The 21,334-nt window shown below is 43.7% G+C and overlaps 1 protein-coding gene across 1 annotated transcript; it reads left to right on the forward strand.

Moving 5' to 3' along the window:
- Nucleotides 1-15,470: 15,470 nt before the first annotated feature.
- Nucleotides 15,471-18,967, forward strand: LOC148026040 (uncharacterized). The gene is made up of 2 exons (XM_087692045.1): nucleotides 15,471-16,163; nucleotides 18,572-18,967. Exons 1-2 carry the CDS (start codon nucleotides 15,471-15,473, stop codon nucleotides 18,965-18,967), a joined length of 1,089 nt encoding a protein of 362 aa, XP_087548171.1.
- The last annotated feature ends 2,367 nt before the right edge of the window (nucleotides 18,968-21,334 follow it).

Raw genomic sequence — 21,334 nt, forward strand, 5'->3', positions numbered from 1 at the left:
GCTCATTGTGGGCCACCATTGGCCACTTCTCTTGCCCCCAAACACCTCAAACTTCAGTCACGTGAGCAGAGGCCTCCCTTACAGATCTGGATATTTTGTGCCATCTTCCTGTAGCTTGTGTACAGCACCAAAGCAACCCCCTACTTCTTAGTGGGTGGTCATTGGCATGATGTTTGGGCTTCATAATGCACTCTTGACACGGTCTATGGCTTGGTCTTGAAGGCTTGAGAATTGGACATTGATTTGGGGCTGATTCAAACACTCTTTGGGACTATTTACAGTAGTTCACAGTCATGTTATGCTGACGCTACATTGATAGTAAATGTTATGCTTGTCTAGGCATACATAGTCAACTGGTTTGATGCCTATTGGATGCCGATTGACTTGGGGATGGATTGCACATGTTATGCCATCATTTTGACACTGATTTGGGACTGAAATTTCTCACTTTTTACAGTCATTTCATGCTGTAATAAAAGTGGGTTGAAGCTATTACACATGCCTTGGGTTATGCCTATTGGTTCCAGCCTATGTCTTGGATATATGCCATGAAGTATTGATCTTCGGGGTATGACTTCGATCTTGGATTTCATTCTGTATGCTTTTGGAAGAGCTTTGACATTATACACTCATTGGCATGGTTCATGCTTGACAGTGATATATGCCTTAGGTTTATGCATACCCATTGCCTACGGCTTGATGCTCATGTCCCGATTGATTACCCTATGCATACATTGAGCTTGAGTGCTCATTGAAGCTCTACCTTGGATGCATTTTGGATTATCTGGATTTTTCTTGGATGTTACTTGGCTTGTCAGAGTTTGGATTGGGATGTACTTGATGCCTTACATGCTTATGAATGCTACATACGGATGCTCTACAACCTACATGTTCAGGATGTCCTATTGATGTATTGTCTTGGACTTATGTCATTGGCACTATGTCTTGCCTTGGTTTGAGCTCTTGAACTCGTACATATAGCTTTTGTGCCAGTGGGAGCATTCTTGAATGCTTGAGCAGGCGGTGCTTTTTATGCATTGAGCAGTTACATGCTATTGAGCAATTACAGACACTTGAGACTTTGGGATTTCTTACCCTTTGGGATGATGCATGGTTTATATGTCTTGGTTCACTGTATGCTTATGAGCTGAGTCTCAGATTTGGATCCGTATCTTTGCGAGCTGACACCTACTTGTGTCAAGGTTTGGTAGTGGCAGGAACACTTTGCCCCATTGACTGGGGGGGTGTGCCTACTCACTGGCAGATGTTTGTATAACATGCTTGGGTATTGGATTCATGCTTATCAACCGTCATATGCTTATGTTATGCCCGCATGATGCCGGCTTTGTTCTTGGCAGTATTTGATTGCCTTGGGATCCGATTTGGGCACTATTAGCTCTCATTTACTGAAATCTATAATTTATTACAGCAAGCATATATGTATGGATTGACATGGATTTTTCATGTTGAAACATTCTGAAATGATGTACTTTCACTAGTACTTGGTGGGTAGCAGCATTGGTTACACTTTTCTCGCCATTTTCTCTCGAATTTTTAGTGATTTTTTATCATTTTCTGCAATAAACAACAAGTAGTTTTGAACTGTCTACAGTCTCCCATCTTACATTATGGCGAGTTCATCCACTAATCATACTATTTTCAACATCACTAAGCTTGATGATACGAATTACTCTTATTGAAAGAGCCAGATTTGACAAGTATTGGTGCAAAAATTGCAAATCAAACCTTTGAGGTTGAGTGGGCATCCGCCTGCAACTATGCCAGATGAGGAATGGCTTGAGCTTGATGAGTTATGCAAGTCCACTATTGTACTATCTCTCACAGAACAGGTTCACTACAATGTATTGGAGGAAGAACAGAGTGCATGGCAGTTGTAGGATAAAATCAAGAATCTTTATGATAAGAAAAGTCCAGCAAGTCAGACGTATTGGCTGAAGCAGCTTATGGATCTGCACATGAAGGAGAATGTGACTATGTCTACTCACTTGAGCCAATTCCATGCTATACTCAAGAACTTGACTTCGTAGGACATCACTTTTGCAGAGGATGTCACTCCTCTTTTCTTGCTTGGTACTCTTAATGAGCCATCGGATGTATTCCGCACTGCATTATGTGCCTCTACTGCTACCTTAAAATTATCTAATGTTAAGAGTGCTCTTCTGCAAGAGGTTAACCATAAGAATTTGGATGCCTCTCGTGTGTCACATGCTATGACAGTTAGAGGCAGGAATGATGGATATGGAAAGCATGGCAGTGGCAGTGGCCATGGACAGGATTCTCAGAAATCTCGGTCCAAGTCTCATGGAAAGTCACGTAGCAAATCCCGTGGCAGGAATGCATATGTTACTTGTCACCATTATGGGAAAAAGGTCCATATTAGGCCACAATGCCATGAACTACGCAATGAAAGGTGCAAAGATAAGGGTAAAGACAAAGTGCCGCACCATAGTGCCTGCAAAGTCCAGTATTAAAATTGAAGAGATCAATGTTATGCAACCTGAGGATGTTGATGATGATGATTTATATCCTAGCAGCTTCTTCTAGTGCTTCGTAGATGACAGAGATACACTCTATGTATGCACAGTGTTGGCTTCTTGGACTCAGGTGTGTCCTTTCATGTGACACCTTGCCGAGAGTGGTTTCATTCATACCATACTATTTCAGGTTCTATGTGCTTGGGTGATGACAACTCTCTTGATATTGTGGGCATTGGTGATGTTAGGCTACAATTTCCTTTTGGCAGTAGTTTTGTTATGCAGGATGTACATCATGTACCTGCTTTAACACGCAGTCTCATGTCAGCTGGACAGCTTGATGATGCAGGATATCATGTACGTTTTGGAGACTCTGCATGGAAGATCACTCATGCCAGACTTGTGATTGTGTGAGGTGCCAACGCTGGCAGTCTCTATCCCTTGATTGTATCAGCTTCTTCCCTTGATCATGTTTTGTCTGTGGGTTCTATCCCACATATATCTCTTTGGCATGGCCGTTTGGGCCATATGTCTTTGAAGGGAATGAAAATGCTTTCTGGTTTGCAGTACTTACCGCCCCTTGATTATGCATGTTTTGATTCATGTGAGCATTGTCTTTATGGCACGCAAACTAGGTCTACGCATAAGAAGTTTGGTAGGCCACGCATGAGTGAGCCCTTGGCATTGGTGCATTTGGATGTCTGTGGGCCTATGCCTTGTCAGTCTATGGGTGGTGCAAAGTATTTTGTTACGTTCATAGATAATTTTTCACGAAAAGTTTAGGCTTATCCCATTGAGCTGAAATCTGATGTCTTGGCTGTGTTTTAGAGATGGCTTGCATTGGTTGAGAACCAGTCTGGGTATAGGCTAAAATGCCTACGGACAGATAATGGGGGTGAGTATGTCTCATGTGCTTTTGAGCAGTTATGTGATGAGAGGGGTATTAAGCATTAGTTAACCGCCCCCTACACCCCCCCCAGAATGATTTGGCTAATCAGATGAATAGAACCATCCAGGAGTGTGTCCGTAGTATGCTTAGCCACACAGGCCTACCACAGAGCTTTTGGGCTGAGGCAGTTAGTACAGTTGTGCATGTCATAAATAAATCACCTTCTAGTGGTTTGGATTTCCAGGTTGCAGAGGACGTACGGATTGGAAAACCTCCCTCTTATACGCATCTCCGTGTCTTTGGATGTGAGGCATTTTTCCATGTGCCCAGGGACAAGAGATGTAACCTGGATCCTAAGAGTGTCAAATGCATTTTCCTTGGTTATGGGGATGTATGCAAGATGGGTTACCGTCTCTGGGATCTGCAGGCATGGAAAGTCATCCACAGTCATGATGTAGTCTTCCATGAAGACAAGATGCATCGGCAACCTGAGAGAGTTGTTGAGATCCGCAAGGTCATATTTCAAGAGGAGCCGAGAGCTCCCACACAGCCACTTGGACAGCCTACATCTACAGCAGATGCTCATGGTGAGGATATTGGACAGGCAGCTGGGCAGGCAGTAGAGCCTGCCGTGAGACGGTCTACTAGAGACAGACGTCCACCTGATATATTTCAGCCCTCGATGCATTATGTCTTGGTTACAGATGCAGGAGAGCCTTTCACTTATAATGAGGCTATGCACAGGGGTGACAGTCACTCCTGGGAGAGGGCTATGCAGTCTGAGATAGACTCCTTGCATAAGAATGACACTTGGGATTTGGTTTCCTTGCCTACGGGCAAGAAGGCTTTGCTATGCAAGTGGGTGTACAAGCTGAAAAGTACCCTTGGACACCCCAAGCCGGCATACAAGGCTAGATTGGTAGCAAAGGGTTTTAAGCAGGAGCATGGTGTGGACTTTGATGAGGTCTTTTCTCCTGTGGTTAAGATGACCACCCTGCGCTTAGTCTTGGCTTTGGTTGCTCAGCTTGACTTGGATTTATACCAGATGGATGTCAAGATGGCTTTCTTACATGGGGACTTGTATGATGAGATTTATATGGAGCAATCTAAGGGCTTTGCAGAACCTAGCAGGGAGCACCTAGTGTGCAAATTGAAGAAAAGTCTTTATGGCTTGAAACAGGTACCTAGGGAGTCGTATCATAAGTTTGATGCCTTTATGCAGTCACAAGGCTATAGCAGGAGTGCAATGGATCCGTGTCTTTACTCGAAGAAAGCCGGTGATGGTTCTTTATTGATTTTGGTACTCTATGTGGATGATATGCTGATAGCAGGGAAAGCTCATGATGAACTAGATGCTCTTAAGGCTCAGCTCAAGAAGAGCTCTGAGATGAAAGATCTGGGACAAACCACTCACATACTTGGTATGCGCATTAGACGTGACAGGCATCAGGGACTCCTCTACTTGTCATAGAGGGAGTACATTCATAAAGTCCTTGAGTGCTTCCGCATGCAGGACGTAAAGCCTATTGGCTGTCCATTTCCTTCTTATGTGAAGGTATCATAGGCTGATTATCCGCAGACAGATGAGTAGAGGGCCGAGATGGACAAGATTCCCTATACTTCCGCAGAGGACAGTCTTATGTATGTCATGATAGCCACTCGTCCAGATATTTCCTTTGCAGTTGGTGTTGTGGCACGCTATATGGCTACACCTGGCAAGAAGCATTGGGATGCCGTGAAGGATATCATGAGGTACCTAAAGAGCACTGTAGATATGTGCATATGCTATGGCAGCCAGGATACAAGAGTCGTGGGGTACACTGACTCTGATTATGCAGGACATGCAGATAGTAGGAAGTCCACTTTCGGCTATGTATTCAGCTATGTTGTTGGAGGTATTGTTTCTTGGATGTCCAAGGTGCAGAAATGCACGGCTCTTTCTACTACAGAGGCCGAGTATATTGCAGCCACTAAGGCTTGCAAGGAGGCCATTTGGTTGGGTCGTTTGGTTACTGACCTTGGTATTGATGCTATCCCTACACTGCATTCGGATTCTATGAGTGTTATTCAGTTAGCTAAGAATCCAGTCTTCCATGCGAAGACGAAACACATTGAGGTGAGGTATCACTTCATACGTGGGGTCATTGAGGACAAGTCTGTTGACCTTGTCAAGATCTTGACTGACCAGAATCCTGTAGATCTGCTAATGAAAAGCCTCTCTACAGAGCACTTTGCCTTCCTCAGCAGGTTGATGGGAGTGGGATGAGATGACGTCTTTCATCATCCTGTTGTACATGTGTACATGTTGTACTGTCTTTTTTCTTTTTCTTTTCACTCCTCACTAGGGCAGATTTTCCTTTAAGTGGGAGGTTGTTGGGAGCAAAGGCGTCTCCACCTAGCCGCCCATGTATTACTACACTGATAGTCACCGCCACTACACACTGCAGGTGGCGGGCGCCCGTCACTTTCACTTTATTCTTTATTCTTTTAGTGACAATTTGAATAAAGGAAGGCCCTGTCACACATTGTGACTGTTGGCGTTCCCATTTATTGTATCTCTCTTTCTTGCTCTTGCTCTCCCGCCATAGCTCTCAAGTCCAAGCTTTCGATCCTTCTCTCTCTTTCAATGTAGCCAACCCTCCAATAAGACCCTCACCCACCACTAGTAGGATCTCCCCCACTCTTCCTACTAGAGGAGTCCCAATGGAACTTATATGGATCATCCCATCATAGATATTATAGTATTAATGGCTACCATGGCAATAATGGACAACATGGCAATAATGGGTAGCATAGCTATAATGGGCACCATGGGATAAATGCATAACATTATATGTATGGCTATCATGGTATGTATGGATAGTAAGGTTTCCATGGCTGCAATTCCTTAATGACCTCCATGACAAGATCATTCTCACTAAATATAATGGCAGTGTCCATCACCATCAGATTTGGAAGAATGGACCTCCAAATTAGAGTTCTACTTCAATATTTACCCCTGCACGGATGATTAGAAAATTATATTTACATCTCTCCACTTGGAAGGATTAACCCACAAATGGTGGTGTTATATCAATCGAGAGAATCTTCAATTATTTATTGGAAAGACTTTAAAATGCATACGATTCAAGTATTTGTATCCCCTATGGAAAAAGAGTAGTTGTCAAGATGATGGTATACTCTTGACCAAGGAAATCTCACTGTATGAGAGTACACAAATCACTTTATGAACTTGACCATGTATGTGGAGAGAATTAGTGATGATTCCAAATTGCACAAGTATATCTATCGGTTGGAACTAAGCCTATCGATGGATGTCATGGCTCAAAAGCCTACTACCTTATTTGATGCAATTGAATTGGCTAAAATATATGCAAGAAAGTACTATAAGAATGAGATTTTTCATCAAGGTTATGGACAGCCCCGCATCCCATTGAGGCCATCCCTATATGGGGGTGGTTTTGGAGGCAATCCCACACCTAATAGCAACCCCAAAATACTCACTTAGTCCCCCCCTCCCTCTTTTCATGCTGAAAGAAAACATGGCACTTTTGGGATAGCACTTGGCTCTAATGATGAGAGCAAATATGCTAAAAATAGACACCACATAGCATCACCCTTGAATGGTTCAAGTGGTCAAAAGTTCATTCCCCCAAATGTTGTGAAGGAACAAAAAGAAAAATGCCTATGCTTTAAATGTGGAGACAAAAACACAACCAATCATGCCTCAAAATGCCCTTACAAGATAGCCAAGGCCAAAGTTCATAGCATGTATGTAATGGAAGATTGGAACAATGATGAGCAAGAATTACTTGCTGAAAATGAAGAGTATGTTGAGGATGTGGACCAAGAGCAATTCTATGACCCAAAGGATAGGTTTTTCTTTGACCCAGGTGGTTCCCGTGCTCTTGATTTAATATCCCCCCCAACTACCACCTCCCTTTGCTCCATCTCCTTGGATGCTTGGGTTAGTTCTAGGAGCCTCAACACCCTATATATTCAAGGAAATACTAATGGGAAGCATGTGCTTATCCTTGTGGATAGTGGTAGTGCTCACTATTTTGTCAATAAATCAACCATTGACTAATTGAAATGCACCCCTATGGAATTACAACACCCCCTAAAAGTTCAAGTAGCAAATGGCGAGGAAGAAATCATCACACATGTATGTTCCAAAGTCCCCCTATGCTTGGCTAAGAATTATGTAGCATTAATTGACTATGGTATGGAGCATATGTGTGTTCTCAACAATAACCCCAGGTGAATGATTATTTGTATGGCATTAAGAAGCATTGACTTCATATGCTTCCTACATGAAAAAAAACTAAACATATCTCAAGGGTACATAGCATTAGTGATGTCCAACAGCCTTATCTAGATCAACGCTCTTTTGCAGGGCTCCTTTCCATTGGAAAAGACTTGAAACAAGGATTGAATCTTACAAATATGCATCAAGCCTCCAACAAGCATGACATCCATACTATCAATGCATTTCGCAACAACAGATGAATATTTTCAAGCTAAGATAGAAAAAAAAACTTATGTACTAGATGAGAACCATAAAGTTATACCACATGCATGCCAAGATCCAATGGCATCAGAAGTTCCTTCCGACGTCAACCATCTAATGTCACAGTGGCTACAAAGCTGTGACTTTTAGATCTTTAAAACAAGCCATATTCCACCTATTTTCATAATTTCATGGTTCCAAACACATTTGAAAATTCAATTTGCAATTCTGCCCTTCCAAGCAGAGATGAATGAGCTCTCATATCTTTGCCTTTTCCCACGTTTTTCCTGTTGCATGGTGATCACTATAGCCAATATCCTAACATCCTCAAGATCCATATAGTTATACCACATGCATGGCAAGATTTAGTGGCATCAAAATATACCTACTAGATCAACATGTAATCTCAATGGTAGCTGCAAAGTATTGACTTAAAAAGTTTAAAAAGAAGTTATATTTAGCATTTTCTATTTTTTCATGGTTCCAAACATGGCTACAAACATGGCTACAAATTCATGTTTATGTTTTGAGCTTCAATTTGCCCTTTATCCTATGGTTAACATCCTAATGTGCTCTTCTTTTCCAAGTGGTCCTATGCTAGATCAATGGACAACCCTTTAAAATTCCACTAAAATATTTGGAAAATGTGAAAGCAAGATATCATGCTTACCCACAAGCCTTGATGCTGGTCTTGTCTATCTTGGTGTACCACAAGCTTGATACATTTTCTAAACATGTCCACGTTCATCTCTTCATACCAACCTCTCATAATTGTGGGATAGAAATCAATGCCTTTGTAAAAATAATTGATTCCTAATGGTCATATTCACAAAGGGTGAAGGAGTCCTCTTGGGCACCTAGCATGCTATTCTGACCCTATGCTCTTTGACCATGGGCAATGACTATTCTTCTTAGTATTTTGTTTGTGTCATGATCAACCATAATTTTTTGTGAGTTTTCTTTCACTCAAAAACATATCCCATGCATGCAAAAAAAAAGTGAGGTTAGATAATATTAATTTATGTATTTGTGAGTTTGATTGGTTCACATGACAACCAAACAAAGTTTTCAAACTCTACGATGAAGTCCCAAGTGAGCATGACATCACTTGTGAACACCATAGAAATTACCTGCATAAGCAATCATTCCTTGAAGCTTAGCATGCTTATGATGCACCACTATGAGATTGGATACTAGGCTATATATCATCCTTGAAATTTCTATGAGCTTATAATGCATTCTTTGGGGATTAGATATTAGTCCACATTAAAGATAGGACCATTGGCCTTTTTGGATAATCTGTAGCTCAATGCCTAGTTACTATAATCTTGATCTTGACCTAGAAAGAGGAAAACCAAATGGAAATTATAGCTTTTTAAAAGTTACACAAAAATGCTAGCATAGAAGAGAAATGTGGCTAATATATGCCATGAGTCTAATTATTCTTCCAATTATTTCTTTAAACAATGGTGTTGGGTGGCAGAAAAGAAGTATGGTGATATTAATGTGATTATTAAGACTAGAAAATTGTGTAGAATAGTAAACAATTGGGTTGAAATAAAATACTAGTGGTACTTCTCATGGATATCTTGATGACTATGTGCAAACAAGAGTTGAATATTTGCACTAGTATCTCCTACGTCATTCATTATGACTAGCTAAAATACAGATATGGATGAAAGCATAATAAGGTCGTACCAAAATAGGTTGTCTAGGACATGACTTAAAAAAGGTTATACAACTTGTAGATAGGTTCTCTCTCTCTCTCTCTCTCTCTCTCTCTCTCTCTCTCTCTCTCATAGAGAGCGAGCATACAATGTGACAACAATTTGGGGAATTTTGAGTTAGAAATCTATGAAATGTTGTGGACATTTTTCGATCCTCTTTTCCAAAAGAGGCTACCATTTTTATTAGAAAAGTGGTGCAAAAAACTTTAGGACTGAATTAAATTTCACTTGTGTTTTATTAGAGCCCATGAAGATTCCAATTATACTGAGCTCTACTTACAATATCAAATAACCTCATAAACACAAATGTGTGAGTCTTCATAAGGGGCTCTTTCAATGTCAATTTCAACTTTGAAAACAATTCTACTTGTCGGTAACATGTGCTTAAAATTTTAGAATCTAATTTATATTCCCTAACTTCCCATGCATATAGATTATGGAAATGGCTTTATAGAAGAATGGTCATCTTTTTTAAAAAAATAAACTAGTAACTAAGTGTCAAAATCATAGTAATAACTAATCTAATTTTTTGTTAACTTATGATGTGTTAAATTATTTCCATCCTAAATCAATATGTCCTAAATTTCACCATGTGCTCTACATAATATTTGAAATTGATGAGTGGAATTCATCCTTGCAGAATCCTCTGCATTGTAGATATTCTTTACTAATAAAAATTTTAAAATTAACTCTTTTCCTAGTGTCAAGAATTAAATTAAGGTGCATGTCAAGGACTCCTTGAACTAGTGTTACAACTTGCCCATTGATCCGGGTTTTTTACAACCCGGATTATTACCACAAAATTTGGCCAAAGCCCCTATCAAGAGCTTACCATATCACTTTGGGTTTACTCTTCAAGCACTAGGTATGCTACATTGCTTCTCGATTATGATAACTCTAGCAAAAGGGGGGAACAAGTTCTTAGAAGACATGTCAATGTAAAGGGTAAAAGGGATGGTTATCTTAGTGAAGATGAAAATGGATTACACCTAGGAGTTGAGTGAATGCATAGATTTTTTCAAAGGACTAGCCTCCAACTACACATGGGCCCCGTCTGCATCACTAAGATTTGGAATCTATCACCATCATTAGAGGACACCTCACCCTAGCACACAAGTCAATATCCACATCATGGTGTCATTTGGATCTTGCACAAAAGCTTACAAGCATGGACCCCTTTTGTCACATGCTTATATGTATTTATATACATATGGGGGACTAAAGTCAAAGCAGCTTTTGAAAGCCATTTTTTATAATCTCAATAACTCCCAAGAAAAAGCGAATTTTAAGAAAATCCCCACGCTACCCGATCGGTTTCGACTTGGTCTACAAAGTTGCAGAAGAAAGTTTTTTCAAATTCCTCACGGATTTGAAGTTACGAAGGCGCAGACTGCTGGCTACATGCAATTTTCTTCTCTCTTTCACCACACCAACTTTCCACTTTGTCCTTCTTGTAAATATATTATAATAATGTGCTTTGGGCACCCACCTCTTGTAATCTAGCTCCATTTCTCTATTTTGTCTACCACCACCCTTGGCTTCTTGCATGATGACCAAGGTGGGGACTTGTCCCATCCACTATGCTCCATATTTTCAAAGATGCCATACATCATCTTGGATTATATTAATCAAGAAGATTAAGTTAATCTAATCCCTCATGGAGGCTATATAAAGAGCCCATGGAGAATGAAAAAGGGGGAGAAATGACAATGACAAGCCCATGAGAGCACTCTAGAATACCCTCATCTCTTTGAGGTAAGCTATGAGTGAGTTCTTTTATTATGTAGCATAATGGCAAGCTTCCTCTACCTCTTCTTCTATTATCTCCCTCTCTTCTCATCTTCTCATTCCATGCACCATAATGGCAAGCTTCTTCTACCTCTTCTCCTCTTGTCTCCCTCTCCTCTCATCTTCTCATTCCATGTAGCATAATGGCAAGCTTCTTCTACCTCTTCTCCTCTTATCTCCCTCTCCTCTCATCTCTCTCTCTCTTATATTCCAATATGGTGTCTAGTACATATATTCTCTCTTGTAAATTTGTGTTTTGGTTCTCTTGATTCTCTTTGAGAAAAGGGATGTCCTAGCCCATCCTCCCTTTGGCTAGGTGGTGCCCCTCTTTAGTTCTCTTAGTGAGGATTGGAGGTTGGATGGGTAAGAGGCAACACATTCATCATTTCAGTCCTCACCCATGATGAAGGGCATGATCAAGGGTTAGGAATTTAAGGTTTTGTAAGGCTTACCTAAAGTACACACAAGTCTTGACATGTGCTAGAAGTTAAAGCTTAAACATTTCGGGACTAAAATTTGATCCCTCTTCCTTTGAAGATTATTTCTCACATCGTGTGTCTAAAAAAAGCTTTGATTGTTTTAGATTGTCTAAATATTCTCATAAATAACATTTGTTTATTTCACATGAAGAAGCTCCAACCATCAGAAAGTTGAAATGCAAGCCAAACATAAACAATTAAGACCATGTCACATTACCATATTTGCAAGTGTGTATGAAGCCTCATTCATTGGACCTTAACCTTTTTGTTTGAGAAAGAGAGAGTAATTATGATCCACAAAATGGTAGCAACACAACAAAGGAGGGTAACAACTCAATTTATGGTTGAAAAAGAGGTGGTGGCACATGGTCACTACTCACTTGGTATGGCTTGATCTAGTTAAAAGAGTTGGAGGAAAATCAAATTAAGAGATTTTGAGATACCAATTGATGTTCTATGAGAAAAACACAAATATGATATGTATGCCTAAATTTTTCCACACTAGAAATGTCCAAACACTCTTATGCAGCTCAATCTTCTCCAGGTTTGCTCATCGCTAGATTTCCATAACCATAAGTAGGCGACAATTGTATAGTACATACATGATTTCAAGAATTTTCATATTGCATCAATGGCATCCTTTCATTGAAGAATCGCCCTAGTTTCTTCTTTACTTTGATTGTAAATATCTAGAGTTGCAACTTACAATTTAGAGAGAGGATATCACCAAGTAGTAGCTAAATCCTTACATCCACAAGGGGCAAGGTCTTAATGACATTACAACTATGGAGAGAGATATCAGAAAGAAAGAGAGAAGAGGGACCCCTCTCTCACATAGAAAGAGATATCCTCTCTCTCTCTCTCTCTCTCTCTCTCTCTCTCTCTCTCTCTCTCTCTCTTTGTAGCTAGTTGTGTTGATGCTACCACTATAGTGGCACCGCCACACCATCCACGAGTCAAAGGGATCACAGTAGACATATCCACTCTGTAGAGCATGGCACCCACCACCTCGTCATCGTGCCCTTATACCCTCACCTTTGGTAGATTTGCATCATCACTACTTGCCATTGTTAGATAAGTACCTCCTTTCCATGGATTCATTGACTTGGATCACCCCATGACAAAGATTCTTGCCTCCAAGAGAATATGTTGTTTCTAGAGAGCCCAATTGAGTAGGGTGTGATCCTAAGGTCGACTAAAGGATCATCAAGAGATCGTTTGGTACATGATGGTAGCTTATACTTGCAATTGTTCAGATTGTAAGTAGCAATGTTTTCATCTTTTTTCATTTATATTGTTCTAGAGTCAAGACAACATGATCAAATGTACTCCTTTCTATCTCATAGGCCATTCTGGCTTCTTCAAGATGTAAATCCATCTTTCTTTCTCCCTTCATCTCTCTCTCTCTCTCTCTCTCTCTCTCTCTCTCTCTCTCTCTCTCTCTCTCTCTCTCTCTCTCTCATATTTTAGAAGAGAAATTTGTGTAATAGACTCAAAAAATTGACATTGTAAGTAGCAACGTTTTCATCATTTTTCATTTATATTGTTCTAGAGTCAAGACAACATGGTCAAATGTACTCCTTTCTGTCTCATAGGCCATTCCGGCTTCTTGAGATGTAAATCCATCTCTCTCTCTCTCTCTCTCTCTCTCTCTCTCTCTCTCTCTCTCTCTCTCTCTCTCTCTCTCTCTCTCTCTCTCTCTCTCTCTCTCTCTCTCTCTCTCTCTCTCTCTCTCTCTCTCTCTCTCTCTCTCTCTCTCTCTCATGGATCTCAAAACCGACCTGGACAAGCTACAAATGGAAGTGTCACATCTACGGGAGGCAAGAGAGGACGCAAATTTCAAAGCGGACCTCCGAGAGGCTATCACGAAGGAATGCCGAGAGGACCTGCAGGTATGCATTAAAACCGAAGTTGAGGCTTCGAGAGAGGGATGGGAGGAAAAAATCAAAGCAAACATGAAGGAAGAATTAGAAGGGAATAAGGAGGGGTGGATTGAGGTAGTGAAGAAGAACATTAAGAAGGAGGTCCAAGAAGAAAATAAAAAGGAGGAGGTAGTCCGGGTTCAGGAGACCTTAGAGGAGGAGAGGCTCAGGAACACGCGCAGATTGAACGTGCGTATTACCGGGCTCCCCGAAGGGGCCTCTCCGGCGGAGGACGCACACGGGCTATGCACCCGACTAGGATACACGAGCATGCCCTTTACTCAGGCATGGCGTGCAGGAGGAGATACTACCAGGGTCAGAGCTCTGATATTACATATGAGCACACCGGAGGACAGAGCCGCTTTCTTTCGGAAGCGGATTTCGCTCCGAGGGATGACTGGGGCTTCCATCTTCATGGATGAGGACCTGACTCAGATGCAGATTGCACACAGACGAGCATGCATGCCACAGATACTCCAAGCACGTAGAGAAGGCCGTAAGGCCTTCTATCGAGATGGCCGAATTTTTATAGATGGACGCCCCACCAAATAGGGGGACGCGGCCTATGAGACGGGGCAGAGGATTGTACAGAAAACCCCGATACGTGTGGCAGTTTGGAACTGCAACGGCTCCCTATGGTCACGACCGGACAGACTTGAGGAGATTTTACCCGACCATGATGTTATATGCCTCACAGAGACACATGAGAGCCCAGAGAGAGGGCTTCCACGCATTACAGGATTTGAGTGGGTATCTGCATACCGGGCTACTACTAGGCAGAGCACATCTAGGGGCTCAGGAGGGGTGGCAGTTCTATTCCGTCAAGGGATACAGAGACATATCCAGTTAGTGAGACGAGATGAGGAGGCCAATTACATATGGATCAGAGTGCAGATATCAGATGAGAGATGGATCTATATGGCAGTATGCTACTTTTCACCACGAGGGTCCAGATATGCTACTACGCAAGGTGATATTCAAGCCAGAGATTCCCCCTCCCCTTATTCACAACTCTCAGAGGACATTATTCTGTATTTCTAGTTTGGGTGAGGTCTTCCTTATGGGGGACTTCAACGGGCGCACACAGAGCCGACAGTGTGAGAGTTTTGATATGGAGCAGCCAGAGATCATGAGAGAATTAGACCCTGAGGAGTTGGGGATCAGTAGGGAGTCAGCAGATACTGGGCCAGACGCCACAGGGTATGGAGGGCATTTACTTGAGCTTGGTAGTAGACATCATCTCGTTATTTATAACGGGATGGCACGATGGCCATATTCAGGAGGTCTTACATGCTTCCCACATGGGGGGTGCGAGAGTACTGTAGATTATCTGCTCGGACCGATCGATGGGATGCATACTATCGAGTCCTTCGGCCTTGGGAGACTTCCACTCGATGCCGATCACACCTTTCTCAATTTCTCACTCCTCACCTCATTACCATCACCACCTGCAGATATCATACCCCACATGCATACTACCATACACGTCACTCATAAGCTCTCATATATTTACTCACAGCATCTGGAGGAGCACATCACGTCACTTGATCCATACGCACCCCTTGATACACTGACCACTGATATCACACGCATTCTGCATGATTCTGCTACACTCAGTTTTCCACATCACACATACATGCACCCCCCTCGGACCGGTACCATGCCACATAACAGGTGGTATGATGATGAGTGCAGAGATCTACGTCGACAGCTACGCGATTTGGAGGCCAGAGGAGAGATCACACACAGACAGGCGCAGAGACGCATGCACCGCTTGACCCGCCGTAAAAAGCGGGAATGGGAGGAGGAGAGATATTGGGATATATACCACCTTCTTATGAGCAGAGATTGTGCAAAGGCATGGAGGCTGATCAGAGAACCACGCTCACCCACACCGATACATGACCCTGCAGTATGGCATGGATACGCACAGAGTTTATATCATGTACACGCACAGCCGCTAATACCCACACCATGTACACTGAGACCGGGTATTTCATCATTTTTCACCACTAGTATGGTGAAACATGCTATCTCACGGTTACAGCATGGCCGCACTCGAGACCAGTTTGATCTTCAGGCAGAGCATATTATATATGGCAGAGACACATTGGCTCCACTCATTGCTCACCTCTTCAACCGTGCATTGTCTGAGGGGTTCCCTGACTCGTGGACAGAGCACACCATTGTACCTATCCACAAGTCAGGGGATCCTATGGATCCTAACACATATAGGACCATCATGATTGGGCTAGTTTTGGCCAAACGTTATGGCACGGTGATGGAGGAGGAGCTCAACACGCTGGCAGCGAGAGAGTGCATGTGCGCACCCGGACAGGCAGGGTTCAGACGGGCATTTTCTACCATAGACCACATCTTCACTCTCTGTTGCCTGGTTGACCATACACGAGTCAAGAAAGTGAGATTGTATTATTGCTTTGTTGATTTCCGCAAATCCTTTGACACGGTTCCGAGAGAGAGACTTGTCAGACGCCTACTTGATCTAGGGGTGGATGATGACATGATGTGGGGTATTTATGCACTATATGAGCGGGTTACTGGCAGAGTCAGATGTCCGGGAGGTATATCAGATCCCCTTGTGAGCACCATTGGTGTGAAACAAGGATGCCCACTCTCACCGACTCTATTTGGGCTATACATTGATGAGATAGCAGAGTTTATTCAACAGCAAGCCGGTGGAGGTATAGATCTCAGTGGAGCCACAGTTCATATCTTACTATATGCAGATGACATTGTGTTGGTCTCTAACTCAACTCAGGGATTACAGCAGCATTTATTAGCATTGGATGATTTTTGCATACAGAGAGGCATGACAGTGAACCTTGGTAAAACCAAGGTTTTTTATATTCCATACATCAGCTCAGATACGCAGACAGAGTATTTTCATGGCAGCAGGAGGGAGTATTGAGGTCACTGGATCATATGTATATTTGGGAGTCACCTTTACAGCAGCTTCAGGAACTTTCTCGATGACACAGGCAGCTCGTGACCGCTTCACTAGAGGATACTCGGCATTGGCTCTTATGGAGCGACAATGTTATCAGGCACATTTCCAGGAGCCCCGCACCAAGGGGTGGCTCTTTGATACTCTAGTCACTCCAGCACTGATGTATGGAGCAGCTATATGGGGGCCAGGCCTTGCCGATTATGTATGGACATTGATGGAGAGACCTCAAGTGATCATGATATCTAGATTGATTCGCAGCAAGGCCTCTGTCCCACATGACATTGTGCGAGCAGAGCTTGCCACACCGCCCATGCTAGTCGAGGCATTATTTCAAACAGTCTGCTTCCTACACAGATTTCAGGATATGGACAGAGATAGCATTGCATATAGAGCATATATGGCATCTCAGGAGATGGCTCGAGCGGGGGATACCACATCATGGTATGCACAGACTAGAGCTTGGTTTGACAGACATGGGCTGGACATTGATAGACTCCCACCTCTTCTATATGATACTCAGGCTCCCACTTACACCCTCTCTCTCTCTGAGAGGAACAGAGTCATCAGACAGGAGATATGGCATATTTATATACAGAGGACATGGGTCAGCCCTGCACAGCCACTGCCATCGAAGATGGCACATTATTATACACAGTTCTTGAGCATATCAGAGCAGGGATTCATAGAGATTCCGATATATATGCAGATCTATATACCACATCGATTGAGAGTTCTTATCGGACAGCTCAGGGTATCATCACATCAGCTTATGATTGAGAGTGGCAGAGCCAGTGGTATCCCACGGGAGGAGAGGATATGCCCCCTTTGCAGATCAGAGGTGGAGAGTGAGGAGCATTTTGTTCTCAGATGCCCGGCATACTCAGAGTTGAGATCTAGATACACATTGAGCAGCTTACTTTAGGGATGTATGACTGATATGGATCAGAGATCATTTGGCCGTTTTCTGGGAGAGGTATGGCACATCAATGAGCAGAGCACACAGCGGGTCCCAGTTAGAGAGGGGCCCACCCAGACGACTATTACACAGTTCTTTCAGACAGACAGAGTGAGAGCTACTATACCAGCCTCCAGCCAGACCTCCGGGCTCACACTACAGCAGGCTGAGGACCAGCATACCCAACGCCGCACGAGGATCCGGGGGTTTCGAACCCCACAGCCACACCGACAGGAGATCCGGAGGATTCTTGATCTACATCGACACCAGACTGAGATCCGACGACACTCAACACATTGGATCTCAGATCTCCAGTTCGCTCTTTCTCCACCGCCGATGTACCACATCCTGCATCCAGGAGGGATCACCTGCTATTAGCGACTTCGACGACTGCTACTACATCCCAGGATAGTATATCTCCCTGCATCTGTTACATATACACATCGCACCAGTTTATCACAGCCGACAGTTGTTCCCCTATCACAGCCGACATTTGTTCCCCTTTTTGTAGCCATTATCTGGAGTACCAGAGCTACATACACACATACACATATACGACACTTATCACACTCACAGCACCGTATTTTTAGTTTCCAGTTTTTAGCTTTTCATTCAACACTTTTATTTTGGATAGTTGGACCTCATCAGTTGTATCACAGTTTGTCTCATAGGCCAGTTTTGGTCTTTAGAAGACGTTAATATAACTTTCTTTCTCTCTCTCTCTCTCTCTCTCTCTCTCTCTCTCTCTCTCTCTCTCTCTCTCTCTCTCTCTCTCTCTCTCTCCTCGCATTCTGAGGATGCGCAGGCAGCGATGATACAAGGCAGAGTTTTTTGCCAGGATTGCCAACGCTTAGCGTTTGGCTGTGGAATCACCCCAACAACTCGAATCTCCATTCCAGCTTCGACGAGGCAGCAAGGATCTCTGAGGACATGCCGGCATTGCAAGAAGCAGTTTAACCCTGCAGAGAATCACCCTCGCGCCTGCCGCTACCATACTGCTCATTTGGGGATCGGGAGCAAACTAGAAGCCAACCCAAAAGGAGCTCTCAGATGGGTAGATGATACATCGAGAGGGATTGATCATTACACCAAAGTCCAAATAGCCAGTTATTCGTCTGGGAGAAGCTGCCTTTCTCACAGCCAGGCCCCAAGCTGGAGATGCGCCACAGCTAGATCAACATCATTAGATTCACCATTTGAGAGGTCGAGTTCAACAGCGGCGGCCCTGTTGTAATGCTTCATCATCTGAAGGATTCTCTGGACGTGCTAATTCTCTCTCTCTCTCTCTCTCTCTCTCTCTCTCTCTCTCTCTCTCTCTCTCTGGCTGAGATCGCAGCCAGGGAGGGCTCTGCAGGATGGAATGATACACAGCAGTTCACAAGACAGTTCGAGCAGGTTGTTTACAGATAGCGGAGGCCAGGGCTTGAGAAGGGAACAAAAGACCCTGCGCTGGTCTGACGAGAGGTCTCAAACAGATCAAACAACTGTTCTCAAATAGACGAGAGCAGGGCTCAAACAGGGCAGAAGAGACCCTGCACTGGTCTGACGAAGGTGTCAAGCAGCACAGGAGGCAGGCGACATGCCGCTCGAGCTCCATAACGTGGAGCTTCTAATCAGCCAGGCTATCAAGGAGGCAAAGAAAGATTTCAAGAAGGATGCGGAAAATGCCTTGAACCAAAAAACCCGTCGGCTCCATGAGAGGATCCGGCGACTGGAGGAGATGGTGAAGACACTCACGAAAGAGAAGAGGGATCTCAAAACCGACCTGGACAAGCTACAAACGGAAGTGTCACATCTACGAGAGGCAAGAGAGGACGCGGATTTCAAAGCGGACCTCCGAGAGGCTATCACAAAGGAATGCCTAGAGGACCTCCAAGTATGCATTAAAACCGAAGTTGAGGCTTCGAGAGAGGGATGGGAGGAAAAAATCAAAGCAAACATGAAGGAAGAATTAGAAGGGAATAAGGAGGGGTGGATTAAGGTAGTGAAGAAGAACATTAAGAAGGAGGTCCAGGAAGAAAATAAAAAGGAGGAGGTAGTCTGGGTTTAGGAGGCCTTAGAGGAGGAGAGGCTCAGGAACGTGCGTAGATTAAACGTGCGTATTACCAGGCTCCCCGAAGGGGCCTCTCCGGAGGAGGACGCATGCGGGCTATACACCCGACTAGGGTACACGAGCATGCCCTTTACTCAGGCATGGCGTGCAGGATGAGATACTACCAAGGTCAGAGCTCTAATATTAAATATGAGCACACCGGAGGATAGAGCCGCTTTCTTTCGGAAGCGGATCTCGCTGCGAGGGATGACTGGGACTCCCATCTTCATGGATGAGGACCTGACTCAGATGTAGATTGCACACAGATGAGCATGCATGCCACAAATACTCCAAGCACGTAGAGAAGCCCATAAGGCCTTCTATCGAGATGGCCAGATTTTTATAGATGGACGCCCCACCAAATAGGGGGGAGTGGCCTATGAGACGGGGCAGAGGACTATACAGGAGATCCCGATACGTGTGGCAGTTTGGAACTGCAACGGCTCCCTATGGTCACGACCGGACAGACTTGAGGAGATTTTACCCGACCATGATGTTATATGCCTCACAGAGATACATGAGAGCCTAGAGAGAGGGCTTCCACGCATTACAGGATTTGAGTGGGTATCTGCATACCGGGCTACTACTAGGCAGAGCACATCTAGGGGCTCAGGAGGGGTGGCAGTTCTATTCCGTCAGGGGATACAGAGACATATCCAGTTAGTGAGACGAGATGAGGAGGCCAGTTACATATGGATCAGAGTGCAGATATCAGATGAGAGATGGATCTATATGGCAGTATGCTACTTTTCACCACAAGGGTCCAGATATGCTACTATGCAGGGTGATATTCAGGACAGAGATTCCCCCTCCCCTTATTCACAGCTCTCAGAGGACATTATTATGTATTCTAGTTTGGGTGAGGTCTTCCTTATGGGGGACTTCAACGGGCGCACACAGAGCCGACAGTGTGAGAGTTTTGATATGGAGCAGCCAGAGATCATGAGAGCATTAGAACCTGAGGAGTTGGGGATCAGTAGGAAGTCAGCAGATACTGGGCCAGACGCCACAAGGTATGGAGGGCATTTACTTGAGCTTGGTAGTAGACATCATCTCGTTATTTATAACGGGATGGCACGATGGCCATATTCAGGAGGTCTTACATACTTCCCACATGGGGGGGGCGAGAGTATTGTAGATTATCTACTCGGACCGATCAATGGGATGCATACTATCGAGTCCTTCGGCCTTGGGAGACTTCCACTCGGTGCCGATCACACCTTTCTCAGTTTCTCACTCCTCACCTCATTACCATCACCACCTGCAGATATCATACCCCACATGAATACTACCATACACTTCACTCATGAGCTCTCACATGTTTACTCACAGCATCTGGAGGAGCACATCACGTCACTTGATCCATATGCACCCCTTGATATACTGACCACTGATATCACACGCATTCTGCATGATTCTGCTACACTCAGTTTTCCACATCACACATACACGCACCCCCCTCGGACCGGTACCATGCCATAGAACAGGTGGTATGATGATGAGTGCAGA

Source organism: Lygodium microphyllum, chromosome 14, assembly GCF_053477565.2.
Source record: "Lygodium microphyllum isolate KBCC chromosome 14, Lygodium_microphyllum_v1.1.10, whole genome shotgun sequence".
NCBI lineage: Eukaryota > Viridiplantae > Streptophyta > Polypodiopsida > Schizaeales > Lygodiaceae > Lygodium > Lygodium microphyllum.

Excerpts from the sequence above, each read along its gene's own strand:
- LOC148026040 (XM_087692045.1), top strand. The coding sequence starts at position 15,471 with ATGCCACATAACAGGTGGTATGATGATGAGTGCAGAGATCTACGTCGA. Across the intron at positions 16,164-18,571 it reads GACAGGCAGGGTTCAGACGG|GATTGCCAACGCTTAGCGTT; the intron begins GCATTTTCTACC and ends GTTTTTTGCCAG.